The 16,882-nt window shown below is 38.5% G+C and overlaps 1 protein-coding gene across 4 annotated transcripts in view; it reads right to left on the bottom strand.

Annotated features, from left to right (window-relative positions):
• Window positions 1–2,303: 2,303 nt before the first annotated feature.
• Window positions 2,304–16,882, bottom strand: part of LOC150083681 (extracellular matrix organizing protein FRAS1-like) — an 866,422-nt gene continuing 851,843 nt past the window's right edge. For 3 of the 4 annotated variants that reach the window (XM_090378121.1, XM_090378123.1, XM_090378122.1), the window contains 2 exons: window positions 4,977–5,123; window positions 2,304–2,999 (listed from right to left, as the gene is read on the bottom strand). In XM_090378121.1, the coding sequence (XP_090234247.1) occupies window positions 2,472–2,999; window positions 4,977–5,123 (675 nt within the window). In that variant the 3' untranslated portion in view covers window positions 2,304–2,471. The remainder of the gene's footprint in view (window positions 3,000–4,976; window positions 5,124–16,882) is intronic. The other variant, XR_016547213.1, reaches the window with a different exon arrangement.

The following is a 16,882-nucleotide window of genomic DNA, read 5'->3' as shown; positions in this document are numbered from 1 at the left end:
CCGTTAAAAATTGAGAAAAATAATTAATCACACACTTTCGAACCAATATTATTCTAACCAAATCTGGAGCTAAACTAATCTGAAATTCATCCTTGGTTTCCGAGAAACATTGCCTCAATAGCATCAGCAAATATTCTTGCGCCCTTTCTATTTAAGTGTATCCCATCCCTGTAGAAACAATCTCTCCTGTTAACAAGCACAGACCATGCTGAAAAAGATTCTACCCCATGAGCCTTGCACAATCCCTCCATGGCCGAATTGATTGACAAGGCTCTCATCATATACTCCCTCCTATTGTATTTGGGCAGGATTGCAGACACTTTCATATTTAACCCTAACTCATGACTTTTTTCCAACATTGATCTGTACTTGTTAAGTAAATTTGCAGATCTCCTATGCTTAATGTCATTAGCGTCAATGTGTACAACGATATCACCCTTTATGGCCTCAAAAGATGATATCTGCTCTACGTCATCAATTTTGCCCCTGGCAGACATACCCCGGTCCTATTTCATCTATCCTTTTTGCACAATAGATTTCCTGTTTCCCTGACAATTGAGTCACCAACAATAACTAGCTCCTGTGGGACCAGCACATTCTGTCCTGCACACGAGTGAGCTCTGGCAGCTCAATGCCAGAGCTCACTCGTGTGAGCTTGATGGGCTCTCCATTTTAATTCCTTTGAGGGCATCTACCCAACTCTTCAAGCTCTCACAGATGCCCATCAGAACACCTAGCACACGCGCGCGCACACACCCTCCACGATTAGATCATGTTCTGTTCGAGAAAGGTTCTGGAAACATGTTATATTTTGCACATTTTTAAGACTGTGATGCGTTGGAGAATTGCCCCCTTCGGTTCTCCTCGTAACCACAGCACTTTTGCTACTCGTGCACATTGGTTTGCTACTCTAGACTGGAGCATGATTTTCATTTAAATAAAATTTAATTGATTAATTGCCAATACTATACTAAGCTAACATATTCTTAATACAGTGCTATGTATTATGCTATCTAGTTTTACGTTATACCTTAAGCTATCAAGTTCGAAATATATGTTACACATTCCGTATCGATCTACAACAATGGCAGCAAGTTTCAAACGGTACAAGTTTTACTGATACTAAGTAATAACCCACACAATCTTTATCTATATTCAAAATAAACTAAGCATCATAACTAGGAATATAAAGCTACTTCTAGAAAATAAATTAATATGCCAACATGCTTACAAGTTAGTGCAAATGCATATGATCTGCTCTCAGCTAACTACTGCCTTGCCATCTTTGCAACACCAGGGTGCCTGCCCACCCACCGAAGAGGAGCCAATCGGCTCCAAAACGGTACCATCTGGGTGGCAGCATCCACTGAGAATAAGTAACAATAGTCTTCTCCTATGGTGAAGAGTTACTTATTCAAGGTAGTGCAATATCACGGTAACTCGTTGTGAAGGTATTCACAATATGAGATATACATAATGATGCCAATCTTATAAATATTTAATAGTAAGCAGATCTGATGCATTTGCACTAACTTCTAAGCATGTTAATTCACTACGCAACTTGAGGCTTTTGCCCTAAAATGTGACGTAATTAATATGCCAATTAAAGTCAATAAAACGGCAAAAATTTAAGAAAAACTTCTCTATTAGCTGGAGCCATAAAAACTTTGCCCGCATGGAGCTACTGTTGTTCCCAATCCTATATAAGAAAAGCTCTTTAAAAGGCTTATCAAAGTTAACAATAAAAAAATAATTTTTAATAAAATACAGAGGGCCCACATGCAAAAATTAATGTTGGGGCTACTTTTTTCTCCGTATTGGTAGAGGGTTCCTCCCATTTTGAGTTGAGGCCCTTTTAAATCAGGGGCCAAGGTGCATTGCACTCATTTCAACCCCAACTCCCCCCCCTCCCCAAAAAAAAAAACAAAAACATTTTTTACAATTAAAAATGATTTGTTCAGATGTTGTTATAAAGAAATTTCTAAAAAGAAGATCAGAAGAAAAAGCTTTGAGAAATATTATTTTTTTTGGAATAATTTGTGAGAAAGCTTAACTGTTTTGGAAAACTTGAATGCTAAACAATAAAAAAAAAAATTGAACTAAAAGTTGTTACTTTCCACTTTTAGTTCCACATTATTAGTTTTATTTGACATTATGAATCTGTTATAATTATTGTACCAATAGGGATGGGGAAAGCAACTGAAAACCATAAAATTAAGAATAGACATACAGCGCAAAATGTTTTTTTGTTTTTTTTTTAATATTACATTTCACCTCTTTATTTACAACGGTTTCTTAGAAAAAAAAAAAAAAAAAAAGGAAAAAAGAGCGATGTTGAATCTCTGATTATGGCAGTGTTGTAGTGTACCTCCAGGAGAGTAATGAGGCACTTAAAAAGTCCAAGTTGTGCAGCAGTCATAGTAAGTTTTTTCCTATTCTAATCATCTAAGATCACAGTTCTTTTAAGTATATTACACTTCCGTCCCTGTTACAGCAGGCAAACATTTCTCTAAGTTATTGCGAATTGTAACATTTATTGCTTTTACTCGAACTTTTCCACATGTTGAAACTTGGCTGTTGAGTGGAGTCAGAAGTTTATCAGCAGTCCTATTATCCTGTAGAGCACATTTCCTCCTTAAAGCAGTTTTCATATTGTTTTTATTATCAATATCACACTGGTATGACTCTACAGGCTTGTATTTGCGATACCACATTACACCAGCTATCACAATTACACCTATAAAAAATACACATACTGGAATAAGCCAGTGTGCAATGTCTTCAGTTTGAGCACTGGGATCATTAAATACTGATGAATTGAGTTGCAAAGCATGTATGTTTGTGCCATTTTTACCATTTTCTATCAACTTCATATATGAGCCATATAGTGTTTGATTATATTTGTTGTTTGTAACAGATCGCTTTCCACGGTAGCCATTGTCGGTAAGACCACTGATAGTATACATCACTTGTAGAAACCACTGATGTCCTGAATCAACCTGCAAATATAGTATTAAATATTTAATATTTATAGAGTTCTGGAGTATATTCTTATGTTATTTTATATACCAAAGAGTTGCAATAACACAGATACATTAAAAAATATTTGAAGATTTCAGGCATTTTAACCAGTATAAAGGAATGCAATTCACATTATTATGTTTTATTTTAACATTTTCTGTCTAAAGCCATTCAAATTTTTTTTATATAAATAAGTAAAAGAAGTAAGTATATAAAAAAAAGTGCTATATTTATGCACTTTACCTTGAAAAGTTACCTTGTATTAGTCAGAGACTATATACACTTACTTACGTACATAGCTTAATTAATACTATAATATATGCATACTAATTGATATTTCTGTTTACTGACTTTTTTTTGGATTGTAAAATTCAAAACAGTAAAAAAAATAGGCAATCAATAACAATGAATACGGCATGCATAAATTGCACAAGTGAGAAACAGAGTAACAAGTTTATGAAGCTTACAAGATAGGAATGAAGAGAAGATTCTGAAAATTTATTTAAGTGTTTTATATGTTTGAAGATTTCCCGGAATGGAAATCATATTTCACCATAATTGAATTAATAGAAAAGCCCAATAAACTGGGAACTGCAAATTTTTTTTATTGTTTTATGGTACTGACCTCTAGAAATGTGCTCCTCTGCTAATGCTTTCACGCCTCACAAAATTTCTATTCGAACAGAAAAATGTGAGCTCCTGAAAATGTGAGTCGGCCTACAATATCACCTGTTGTCTTGTGAATACAGCAAATGACAAGTGAATACAGTCTCTGACCAATACAACTACAGTAAATGGAAAATATAGTTCTCACACATTTGACATTTTTTAAGCTTCATAAACTCATATGTATTGCTGTGCAGGTCGCGACGTTCAGCTTGGTGCCAGGTTTTGCGTTTTCCTGGTGTTCCTCGCAGACAAATTCGCCCATAAGCGAACACAAAAATCATGTTGTGCTCGCATTGTTCCCTAATATATCAGTCGTGTTGGAGAAAATTCACTTTGCAAAAATACGCATTATAGCAGATCAGACTGTACTGCATACATGTCTGGAAGCCTCGTTTCAGGGAAGATGTTGTTCTTTTGGAATGGATATAGGTAATAGTAACAAGATTAGTTAGAGGCTAACAGTAAGAATTAGGTATACTCTTACTATTAGCAAAAATAAATAAATACAACAAATACTTCTTATGACGTACAGAATAAAATGTTGGAAGTGCCAGAATAATGATTAGGTAAAGCAGCATGATCAGTTATGACACTGACAACAAGATGTAAACATTTTTTGTGCTCTTTGCCTGCAGTAATGTAATATTTATTTATTTATTAGAAATTTAAGATGTTTAAACCTGTGTTAGCAATTTTATTGGGTTTTAACTTTTTTTTAGTGTTTTACTTACCAGACTGACCATTTTTTTTTTTGAGTGCTCTGCCCTTATCACTATTTTTCCCATAAGCTCTGTTGTTTTTAATGCATGAAATACCATAATGTGGAGAGTTTTAGGAACACAAATACCACATTATAGCAGAACTGCCTGTACTCGGGATACAGTTAACAAAATAGATTTTATTAGATTCTGTGCAGAGTCAAATGTGACAATGAATTCTGTTCATACCATACCTATTTCAATGTAATTTAGTGTTACAATGTAACACTAAAGCATGTAATAAAGTTTTATGCAACATACATTATCTATGAAATTAGTTATGATTACAATATGATGTATGTATCTAATTAACTTAGTTGTGATTACAGTATGATGTATGCATCAAATTAAACAGAAAAAAATTGCAAGTTTTTTTCTGCACTGTTTTTCTCTTTTCAAAAATCAAACATTTTAACAAAATGGACATGCATTAACATCAATTTATTTTATTGCTTTTCAACAAACAAACATTTTTAATATTGAATAAAATTTTTTCTAAAATAATATTAAAATATACATTATACAAACCTTATACAGGGCATCTACTTTCAACAGAAACCCATCAATACCAGGCATTTGATCAATATTATTCAGAGATTCCTCATCACTAGCAAATTTTGCATCAAAAGGTATATCGTGGAAAGCAAAATCAACTGCCTCTGGATGAATTCGATCCTAGAATTATTGACCACAACAAGTTTAATAAGTATCCTAGCGATAAATACATCAAAATATTGAGATATATCAAAATTTTATCAAGCTTGTCATTAAGAATCTTGATATATTCTAGATTTTTGCATATTAGCATATTAGTATTAGCAGTGGCAAATGATGCAAGAAATCAAGCTTATATAGCATAAGCCAAAATAAATAAATAAAAACACACTATCCACATCACCTGTCCATCCGATCCAATATTTTGTCCAATCCTTCCTTTTTATTCTAACTATAAATTTCCACAACACCAATTGGAAGCTAGTTCCAACAACCAATTAGTTTCTGGGTGAAAGCTAATTATCACCAATCTATCCAGCAGCCATCTACACTCAATTTAAATATATGCCCCCTCATACGTGTGTGTTGTCTGAGCAAGAGTAAGGATGTCATCAGCATTTAATTTACTCAATTCATTCAAAGCCTTAAACAACTCAATCAGGTCTCACAAGTGCCTAGTTTCAACATGCAGCAATTTGATGAACTGAAGGCTTTCTTGATAAGAGTACCATTTTATGCCTCTAACTAATCTTGTTGCTATTCTCTGCATCTATTCCAACAGATCAACATCCTCCCTGAAATGAGGCTTCCACACTTGTATGCAGCACTCAAGATGCAGCCTAATCGCTGCCTTACACAACAGGACAATTACCTCCTTGTTGCCAGTCCTTGAGGCATGTCACAGACATTCTTTCAGGCCAGGACTTGCTTTGGGAGTCTAAAAATGCTGATGGAACTGATATTCAGGTGATACTTGTAAGTCAAGTGCACTAAATTTCAGTGAAGTCCAGTCATTCTGTGATAACCAGCATCGGCTAAAAATCCTCTGCTTGAATCTTCACGACGGTGGGACTAATAATTTCGGGGATACCCCTCCATCCCACCTCCATGTGCAAGTTCTGAAACACTGCAACTAGCATACTAGAGAAGAACTCTGTTCCTGTGTCACCAGAAAATACTAGGTGATAGATGACACTCATCAACTAGTGCAATACCATCACTTTGCTTATTGGGGGCTCAATGTAGTGAAACCCCTCTAGCAATCTCCATCTTTTCCATCATGCAGTATGATTGATGTCTTTTGAGATTATGATCACGGTATGATCCAGTCTTCCTAACATTTAAAAGAAATGGCTCTAAAACAGTGTTTGCAGGCCTGCTACTAGATAGTCCACAGGATGGAACCTATTGGTAACTTTCTAGAAAGCATCTGGATCAGCTATTGTATAATCTCACTGTTTCTATTTTGCCAGATAATGACTAAAGGGAGTCCGAGTAGCATGTATGTAGGGAGCATTGTCGAGGCCATGCTGTGTCAAGGAGCTGCAAATATTCTTACTGTGTATACCCTCATCCAAAAATTTCATAACTTGATATGTGTCCCTCCTCCACTTTTACTTTATCTACTGATTGAATAGGCAATCTAATAGAACAAATTTATCTGAGAAAAGATCTAAACCTCCTGAACACTTCCTCATTCATTACACAAATATATGTGGTCTCAGTTCCAATCTTAATAATGTCCATTTCCCCTTACAGTCTGCCAAGCACTGCTTAATTTTTCTGACAGAATCCTAATTATCGGTTGATTCAACCACTGCTCATCTGAGTTGTCCTAATTGTTCGCTGTACAATTCTCTGCCAGAGACAGTAATTTGGAATTGCCTCTTTTTGATCTTCTCAGGATTAACATCTTCTACCCAATTCAGTTAAAAATTCATTTGCTGCCTCTATTGTTCTCCTAACACCACCAATCACTTGGAACTCTTTAATTTCCTTTCTCTGAAACTCAATTTTCTTCAGTGTAACTTTTCTAACAGGGAGATAATTATCCTTGGTGAATTTAACATTCACAACTACAGATGGCTTCAGTTTTCTAGTCAGACAGGCTCAGCTTGTCAAGATGCTGAGGCTTTTGCAATTACTAATGTCCAATTACAATTATGCCAAACACTCTTGACCTTTTTCTCATGAACAACCCTTCAAAGCTGAGGTGAGTGATCCTCTAAGCACATCAAAACTTTGTAATGATCTCTTCTCCAATGAAGTCTTTACCTTGTGGCCATTCTCAGCCTTGTGTTGTTTGGCATTACAAGAATGCGAAATGAGATGAGCTGCAAGATTCCTATTCTTCTTTCTTGGTTGGATTACTGCTTGAAATGTTCCGATATCAGTGTTTGCCCAGATAGCATTGGTGAAATTATTCTTGTACAGATGAGAAATCCCTTATTCCACACTTCACCTTACATTGCATATCACATTTGGCTGGCATCCAAATCTTCAGATTCGTTTCTGCCTCCATTTAAGCAAACAACAATTGTAAAGCAGTTATTAATCAATCCAAACTAGATTTTGAACAGGTAAAGAGCATAAAACATACTTCTTGTCGAAATGGTAGTCGAGCATTCTGGCCTCTTTGAGAAGCTAATGGCTGCAACTTTTGCCCATCTGTACTTCCACCTCTGTTAAAAATGGTCCGCTGTCCCCTCAGCTAAACATAAAGCCAACTTACATTAGCATTAGCATTAGTAGAGGCATATGATGCAAGAAAGCAAGCTTATTCAGCATCAGCCAAAAAAAAACAAAAAAACAAAAACTCCACTCCCATTTCACCCCTCCGTTCGTTCGAAATACCTGTCCAGTTGAGCTTTAAATTTGTTTAGGCTATCAACTTCAACAACAAGTGATGGAAGTCGGTTCCACCAACCAACCACCCGCTGGCCAAAGGCAAATTTCCGCACATCTATCCGACATCCGTCCTTCCTCAATTTGAATTTATGCCCTCTGAGGTGATTATTCTGAGCAAGATGAAGAATCCCATTGGCATTGAGCATGCTCAAACCATTCAAAGACTTATACACCTCTATCAGATCACCTCGCCGGTGCCTAGTCTCCAGACTCTGTAATTTGCAAAACTTAAGCCTTTCTTCGTAAGAGCAACCCTTTGTTCCATTCACTAATCTTGTTGCCCTTCTCTGTACCCGTTCCAGCAGCTCTACATCCTTCTTGAAATGAGGCCTCCAGACCTGTATACAGTACTCAAGATGTGGCCTAACCATTGCCTTATACAAGGGAATAATCACCTCCTTATCCCTGCAAGAAAAATTCCTGTATATCATTGACAAGACACCATGAGCTACTCTTGCAGCTCGTCTGCACTGCTCAGAGAACTTCATATCTGCCTGCACAATTACCCCCAGGTCCTTTTCATTCTCCACCACTGTCAGTGTAGTACCGCAGAGTTGATACGTTGCTCTGGGGTTACTGTTTCCCATATGTAGTACTTTACATTTGTCGATGTTAAACCTCATTTGCCACCTCTCAGCCCATCTGTTCAACCTTTCCAGATCCTGTTGCAGCAGCATAGCGTCAGTAGTGTCCTTAACGACCCTGCCAACCTTTGTATCATCTGCAAACTTGGACATTAAACTTGATATCCCATCATCAATATCATTCATAAACACCGAAAACAACAACGGATCCAACACTGAACCTTGAGGAACTCCACTAATAACATTAGTCCACGTTGAGCAGTGTCCATTGATTACCACTCTCTGTCTTTTGAGAGTGGTAATCAATGGACACTGCTCAACGTGGACTAATGTTATTAGTGGAGTTCCTCAAGGTTCAGTGTTGGATCCGTTGTTGTTTTCGGTGTTTATGAATGATATTGATGATGGGATATTACTAGCATCTTACTTTTCATCTAACTCGTGCATTGATGATCATGATAAACAAGCCCCTACCTTACAATAAAGATCATATTTATTTTCAGTATATTCTAATCAATGCCTCCTGTGATCTTCCATTGAAAGAATGTCAGAAGAATTTTGAACAATCTTGATGCCAGGAAAGTCCTGATGATATTTCTTCACTTATTCTGAAAACCTGTGCTTCTGAGCTTACTCCTGTTCTGTGTTGCCTTTTTCACTTTCTTACTTAACAGATATTTCCCGTTCTGCTTGGAAATTTGCTCATATCCAGCCAGTTTGGTCCTTGAGGCTGTCACAGACATTCTCCCAGATATGCCAGACAAGCTGTACTTGCTACCTGGGAGTCTAAAATGCTGGGAGTCTAAGACGAAGTCTGGATGGTCTGTGACAGCCAAATCCTCTGCTTGCACCTTCACGATGGTGAGACTGTTAGTAATCCTGGACATAACTCCATGCACAAGCACACTGTGGGTGACCACCCAGGTGTGACCAATGTAAGCAGGGGTCGAGGTGTGGTGCCCACACCATATGGAGGAATGCCACCACTCTGTGTTACCAGGCAATACTAGGGGGTAGATGATTCTCATCAGCTGGTGCAATACCACCACTTTGCTTATTGGAGGCTTGAAGTGGTGGAACCCATGGTTAGTCTCCAGAGCTAAGTTCCAGTCAACCTTACCCCATCTCTTCCATCATGCAGTATGACTGATGACTTTTGAGGTTATGATGGACATCATGGCGAAATCCAATCTTCCTTACATTCGAGGGTACAGCTCTAAAACGGTCTTTGCAGGCTGGCCATTAGTTAATACACCGGACTGAACCTATTGGTAACTCTTTAGGAGGCTTCCGGATCAGCTAGTGTATAATCTTGCTACCTCTACTCTGCCAGACAGTGACTGGAGGGAGTCTGAGTAGTGTGTATGTGGGGGGCATTGTCGAGGCCATGTTATGTCAAGGATCTGGGTATAATTTGAAATTATACTGGGTATAATTTTAGGGTTGAATTTGAAAGTGTCTGCAATTCTGCCCAGACACGATAGGAGGGAGTATATGATGAGAGCCTTGTCGATCAATTTGGCCCTGGAGGGATTGTGCAAGGCTCAAGGAATTTTTATCAGCCTGGACTGTACTTGTTAACAGGAGAGATTACTTCTACAGGGATGGGATACACTTAAATAGAAAGGGTGCAAGAATTTTTGCTGATGCTGTCGAGGCAGTGTTAGGTGGGTCGGAAAACTGCTAGTTGGGGGGGATACAAGGACTAATAGATTAACAGTAGCCATGGGCAGAGGTGGAAGTGATTCTTGCACTGCTTCTATTGAAATGAGCAGAAGCCTGAAAAACAAGATGCAGGATATTTCAGAGACTGCTGGGAGTCATTGCAGTACAAGTAAACACATGGGTTGTGTTAGGGTAGCTAGGAATAGAAACAAGGGCATGTATACCTGCGTGTACACCAATGCTAGGAGTTTGGTAAATAAATTTGATGAATTTGAGGTATTGCTCAAAACATCAAAGGCAGATATTGTTGGGATATCAGAGACGTGGTGTCACACAGATATAAGTAATGCGGAACTGGAATTTGGGGAATACAATGTGTATAGAAAGGATAGACAGGCCAGGAGGGGAGGAGGGGTTATGTTATTAGTTAAGAAACACAAAGTCCAAGGAAGTGAAGCCAGTCGACATCGATGGACAGGGCAGTGTCGAGTCAGTTTGGTGTGACATAAGCATAGGGAAATCAAAATTGAGAGTAGGAGTATGCTATAGGCCTAATGACTCTGATGAGTATAATAAGGAACTGTACAGGGAAATAGAGTGGGCCAGTAAATCAGAGAGTCTTATAATGGGGGATTTTAATTTCCCAGATATTGACTGGAATTTGTGGGTTGGTCACTTGCATACTAGCAAGGCTTTTGTGGATTTATTGGATGATTGTTTTCTACATCAGCATGTTCGTGAGGCAACAAGAGGGAACAATACTCTTGATCTGATTATCAGTAGTGATTCTTCATGCATTAAGAATCTGCAGATAAATGAACCACTAGGTGGCAGTGATCACAGTGTGCTGAAGTGGGATTTACTCAGAGGTAACTACCATCAAGGGTAAAGGGAAGGGTTTTTGCTTTCATAAAGGCAACTACAGAGGTCTGAGACAGTATTTAATTCTATATGGTGGGACCAACTGATGATGTTAACAACACCAAATTCAAAATGGGAAGCATTCAAAGAATTAATCTTGGAAGGTACTAGGCTTTACATACCAACTAAGAAATATTGTTCAAGGTTTAGGCCTAAATGGTTGTCAGATGAACTAATGAGACATGTGGCAGAGAAGAAAAAGGCATGGGATATATACAAATTAATGGGTGACATGGAAGCCTATGATAGATATAAGTTGGTCTGTAACCAAGTCACAAAGGAGATTAGGCAGGCAAAGGCAGACTACGAAAAATCCTTGGCAAAGGATGCAAAGAAAAACAGAAAAGAGTTCTTTACATATTTAAACTCAAGACGGAAAGGGATGAATCAGATTGGTCCACTGGATATTGGTGGTTCAACAGTTTGAGGATCCTGCTCAGGTGGCTAACAATTTAAACGAGTATTTTGCATCTACATTCACGCATGAGGAGTTATTAAGGAAGGAGAATGATGTAGGTAAAGTAAACATTGGCAGTGAGCTGGATGATTTTGTAATAACTGAGAGGAAAGTGGAGGAGAGATTGTTGAGGATAAACATAAAAAAGGCACCTGGGGTGGATGGGATCTATCCAGTTATATTAAAGGAGGCAGCAAAGGAAGTAAGCAAACCCCTAGCCATAATTATGAGAGTTTCTTTGGACTCAGGGGAGGTACCCATAGACTGGAGATGTGCAAATGTAACCCCAATTCACAAAGGAGGATCAAAGGCTGACACAAGTAATTATAGACCTGTTAGTTTAACTTCTGTTCAAGGTAAATTAATGGAGGCACTGGTTAAAGAAGCACTGCAGGATCATCTAGACAAGAATTCAGTTATAGCTCAGATGCAGCATGGTTTTGTTAAGGGCAGGTCTTGCCTGACCAATTTGATTGGATACTATGATGTAGTCACAAAAGAACTGGATGCAAGGAATAACTTTGATATATATATTTGGATCTCAGAAAAGCTTTTGATACTGTTGCACATGGAAGACTGCTGCACAAATTGGAGCAGTGTGGCATTGGAGGCAAATTGCTGCTATGGATAAGGGGATGGTTGAGTGGCAGAAGACAGAGAGTGGTAATCAATGGACACTGCTCAACGTGGACTAATGTTATTAGTGGAGTTCCTCAGGGTTCAGTGTTGGGTCCGTTGTTGTTTTCGGTGTTTATGAATGATATTGATGATGGGATATCAAGTTTAATGTCCAAGTTTGCAGATGATACAAAGGTTGGCAGGGTTGTTAAGGACACTACTGACGCTATGCTGCTGCAACAGGATCTGGAAAGGTTGAACAGATGGGCTGAGAGGTGGCAAATGAAGTTTAACATTGACAAATGTAAAGTACTACATATGGGAAACAGTAACCCCAGAGCAACGTATCAACTCTGCGGTACTACACTGACAGTGGTGGAGAATGAAAAGGACCTGGGGGTAATTGTGCAGGCAGATATGAAGTTCTCTGAGCAGTGCAGACGAGCTGCAAGAGTAGCTCATGGTGTCTTGTCAATGATATACAGGAATTTTTCTAGCAGGGATAAGGAGGTGATTATTCCCTTGTATAAGGCAACGGTTAGGCCACATCTTGAGTACTGTATACAGGTCTGGAGGCCTCATTTCAAGAAGGATGTAGAGCTGCTGGAACGGGTACAGAGAAGGGCAACAAGATTAGTGAATGGAACAAAGGGTTGCTCTTACGAAGAAAGGCTTAATTTTGCAAATTACAGAGTCTGGAGACTAGGCACTGGCAAGGTGATCTGATAGAGGTGTATAAGGCTTTGAATGGTTTGAGCATGCTCAATGCCAATGGGATTCCTCATCTTGCTCAGAATAATCACCTCAGAGGGCATAAATTCAAATTGAGGAAGGACGGATGTCGGATAGATGTGCGGAAATTTGCCTTTGGCCAGCGGGTGGTTGGTTGGTTGGTGGAACTGACTTCCATCACTTGTTGTTGAAGTTGATAGCCTAAACAAATTTAAAGCTCAACTGAACAGGTATTTCGAAAGAACGGAGGGGTGAAATGGGAGTGGTGTGTGTTTTTTTTTTTTTTTTTTTTTTTGGCTGATGCTGTATAAGCTTGCTTTCTTGCATCATATGCCTCTACTAATGCTAATGCTAATGCTAATCTTACCATGAGTACGCCATATCCAAAAATTTCATTACTTCATACAGTATGTCCCCCCCCCACACACACACTTTTTCTTACTATTGAATACACCATGAATTATCAAACTAATAGAGCAAGCTTATCTGCGAAAAGATCTAAACCTCCCAGACACTTCCTAGTTCATTTCACAAATATACGTGGTCTCAATTCTAATCTCAACGATGTCCATTTCCAATTGCAGTCTGCAAAACACCATGTACTTTTTCTGACAGAATCTGTTATCAGTTGATTCAACTACTGTTCATCTCAGTTGCCCAAACTATTCACTGTATGATTCCTTTCGCCTCAAAGGTGGTACTTGTGCAATATGTCTGTTCGATATATGTCCCTGTCAGAGACTTGGTAATTTTAGAATCTCCTCTTTTTGATCTTCTCTGGCTTAAAATCTCTCTACCTCATTCTGTCTGTCAAATTCAACTGTTGTCTCTATCGTTGGAGCTTTTGACTTCCTCTCTTTACAACTAGACTTTCTCCAGTCCAACTTTCCTAACAGTTAGGTAATTTTCCTTGGCGATTTTAATGTTCACAACTCCAGCTGGCTTCCGTTTTCTAGTCACACTGACCCAGCTGGTCGAGATGTTGAGGCTTTTGCAATTACTAATGACCTTGCACAAATCACCCACGAGATTTCTTTTCTTTGGTTGGATTACTGTTTCAAAACTTCTGATGTCAACGTCTGCTCGGATCGTGTCAGTGAAATTATCCATGTAGGAATGGAATCCTTTATCCACACTTCACTTTACAATATCCTCCTTTATCTAAACCTTGGTTTTCCAATAAATGTGCATATCATAACTGGCTTGTTTCCAATTCTTCAGTTTCATTTCCTGCCTACACCAAAGTTTGCAACAATTGTAAAGCAGATATTAATCAGTCCAAACTAGCTTTTGAACAGGCTAAGAGTAGAAAACTTGCTACTTGCCCTAATGGCAGCCGACCATTCTGGTCTCTTGCCAAAGCTATTGGCCACAACTTTTGCCCATCTCTTCTTCCATATCTGTCAAAACCAGATGGTTCTGTTGTCACTTCGGCCAATGATAAAGCTGACCTGTTAGCATCCCATTTTTCTTCCAACTTCTGTATTAATGATCTTAGTAAAACACCCCCCACCATTCCCAACACGCTCCATTCAATGCCTCCTGTGGTCTTCCGTCAAAAGGTTGTCAGAAGGATTTTGATGAATCTTGATGCTAAGAAAGCTCCAGGTCCGATGGTATTTCTCCACTTGTTCTTAAAACCTGTGCTCCTGAACTTACTCCTGTTCTTTGCCACCTTTTTTCACTTTCATATTCCAAAGGTGTTTTTCCTTCTGCTTGGAAATTTGCTCATATCCAGCCAGTTCTTAAAAAGGGTGACATATCCCTCCCATCCAATTATCGTCCCATTGCAATTACTTCTACTCTTTCTAAAGTAATGGAGAAATCAATTAACTGCCAACTCTGAAACTACCTAGAAACCTTCCGTCTGATCAACGATCGCCAGTATGGGATTCCGTCAGTGTCGATCCACTGGTGATATTCTGGCTTATGTTACCCATTTATGGACAAATTCAATGGAAAGGTTTGGTGAAACACAAGTAGTTGCTCTCGACATCTCAAAGCTTTCGATCGTGTTTGGCATAAAGGTCTTCTAAACAAGCTTCCATTTTATGGTTTGCCGAATGAGGGTGATGGTAGATGGCTCTTTGTCTTCTAAGTTCTCCGCTAATCCTGGTGTCCTCCAAGGTTCAGTTCTTTCCCTCACTCTTTTCCTCTTGTATATTAATGACCTTCTTGCATTGACTGGAAATCCTATTCATAGTTTTGCTGATGATAACACATTGCATTACACTTTCATTTTGAGAAACCTTGCCCTGTTCAATTAGCTTCAACTTCTCAAATATCTGCTACCAATTCCTTAAATGCCAATCTCCAGGTAATTCTCCAGTGGGACAAAGACAACTTAGTTGATTTCAATCTTTCTAAAACTCAGTCTTGTCTTATATCTCGCAAAAAGGATTGTTGTTGTTGTTATTTGGTTTTTAGGAGCATTAGCAACTAAGGCCATATTGCTCCGGGATATGCGGTGGTCATTTCCTGACCTTTCCGCATCCCCCGTATTTGGTGGTGACGGATTTGAATCCTGGTCTAATCAAGAAGCGCGTGCTATGCACTGCTGCTCCTTCCCACCTGGCTACAGAGGCGCCATCAAAAAGGATTCTACTGCTCCTATGATTATCTTTGGTGACTCTCCGATTTCTAGCAAAATGATATATCTCTTTGGGGATTACCCTGACTTCTAATCTCTCTTGGCACAAGCACATTACAAATATTGCTTTCTCTGCATCTAAAATAACTTGGTTTTCTCTTTCGCTCTTGATGTTACTTTTCTTACAAACAGCTGTTCACTCTGTACAAATTGCCCTACCATGGAATATTGTTCCCACATCTGGGGCGGTGCCCTCAAAACCTCTCTCAGGCTTCTATATTCCATTCAGAAGAAAGCAGTTAGATTAATCGATGACTCATCTCTAACAGTCTCTCCACTCTCTGTCTCATAGACATACTGTTTCTGCTGCATGCCTTTTTTACATATACTTCCATGGGCACTGTTCTTCTGAATTGGCTTCTATAATTCCCGCTCTCTCTTTCAAAAAAGTCCGAACATGTGCCGGCACCAGCCAACATCTCCATTTACTGTCCAACTTCAAACTCACAGAACCAACTTTTCATCTTCCTCAATTATTCACTGGATTGATATTTTCTGGAAGAACCTTCCTTCATATGTCTTTCCTGAAAATTACAGTCTGCAGAAGTTCAAGTCTAATGTCTTCTCTCGTCTTTTCAACCCCCAACCCAAGCATGGTATTAAGTACTATAGGTTCTAATACCTCTCGTGTTTGGGGTTTTCATAAAAAAAAAAAAAAAAAAAGTTCCTAAAATGTGGACAAATACCTCCTGTCCAATTATTGCTCCACTGCACTTACCTCTATTCTTTCCAAAGTAATAGAGAAATCCATTAACTGACAACTCCAAACTGTCTTGAAACTTTCCATCTGATCAATAATCACCCATGTTGATTCTGTCACACTCAATCTACTGGTGATTGACTTATGTTATCCATTCATGGAAAAATTTAATGCAAAAGCTTGGTGAAACTGAAGCAGTTGCTTGAGTATCACCAAAGTTTTTATTTTTAAGACTTTTTTTTTTTTTTTTTTTTTTTTTTGGTAGTTGTTGACACATGGCTTCTGTGGCCATAATGCACCTCCCAAGTAGCTCAGTCAGCTTCTAAGGCTTTGATTTTGTTTGGTAAAAAAAAAATGGCAATCCATAAGACTTCCATCTTATGGATTGCTACTGTTTTTTTGCAATTGGGTTTCCAAGTTTTTCTGATTGCTCATCATGGGGAATGGTAGATGGCTCTGTTTTCTAACTCTTCCACTAATGCCAGTGTTCCCCAAGGTTCAAGTACTGTCTCGTACTATTTTCTTCTTGTATATTAATGATCTTCTTCCACTGGATAGAAATTCTATCAATAGTTTTGTAGATGATAGCACATTGCATTTTACCTTCCAGTTTCAGAAACTTTCTACTGCAAAAACATCTCGAATGTCCAACAACAATTCCTTAAATGCTGATCTCCAGGTAATTCACCAATGGAACAAAGAAAA

Source organism: Mastigoproctus giganteus, chromosome 7 (genome assembly GCF_048544385.1).
Source record: "Mastigoproctus giganteus isolate SK-2022 chromosome 7, ASM4854438v1, whole genome shotgun sequence".
Lineage (NCBI taxonomy): Eukaryota > Metazoa > Arthropoda > Arachnida > Uropygi > Thelyphonidae > Mastigoproctus > Mastigoproctus giganteus.
This window is presented reverse-complemented; position numbering and strand designations above follow the sequence as displayed.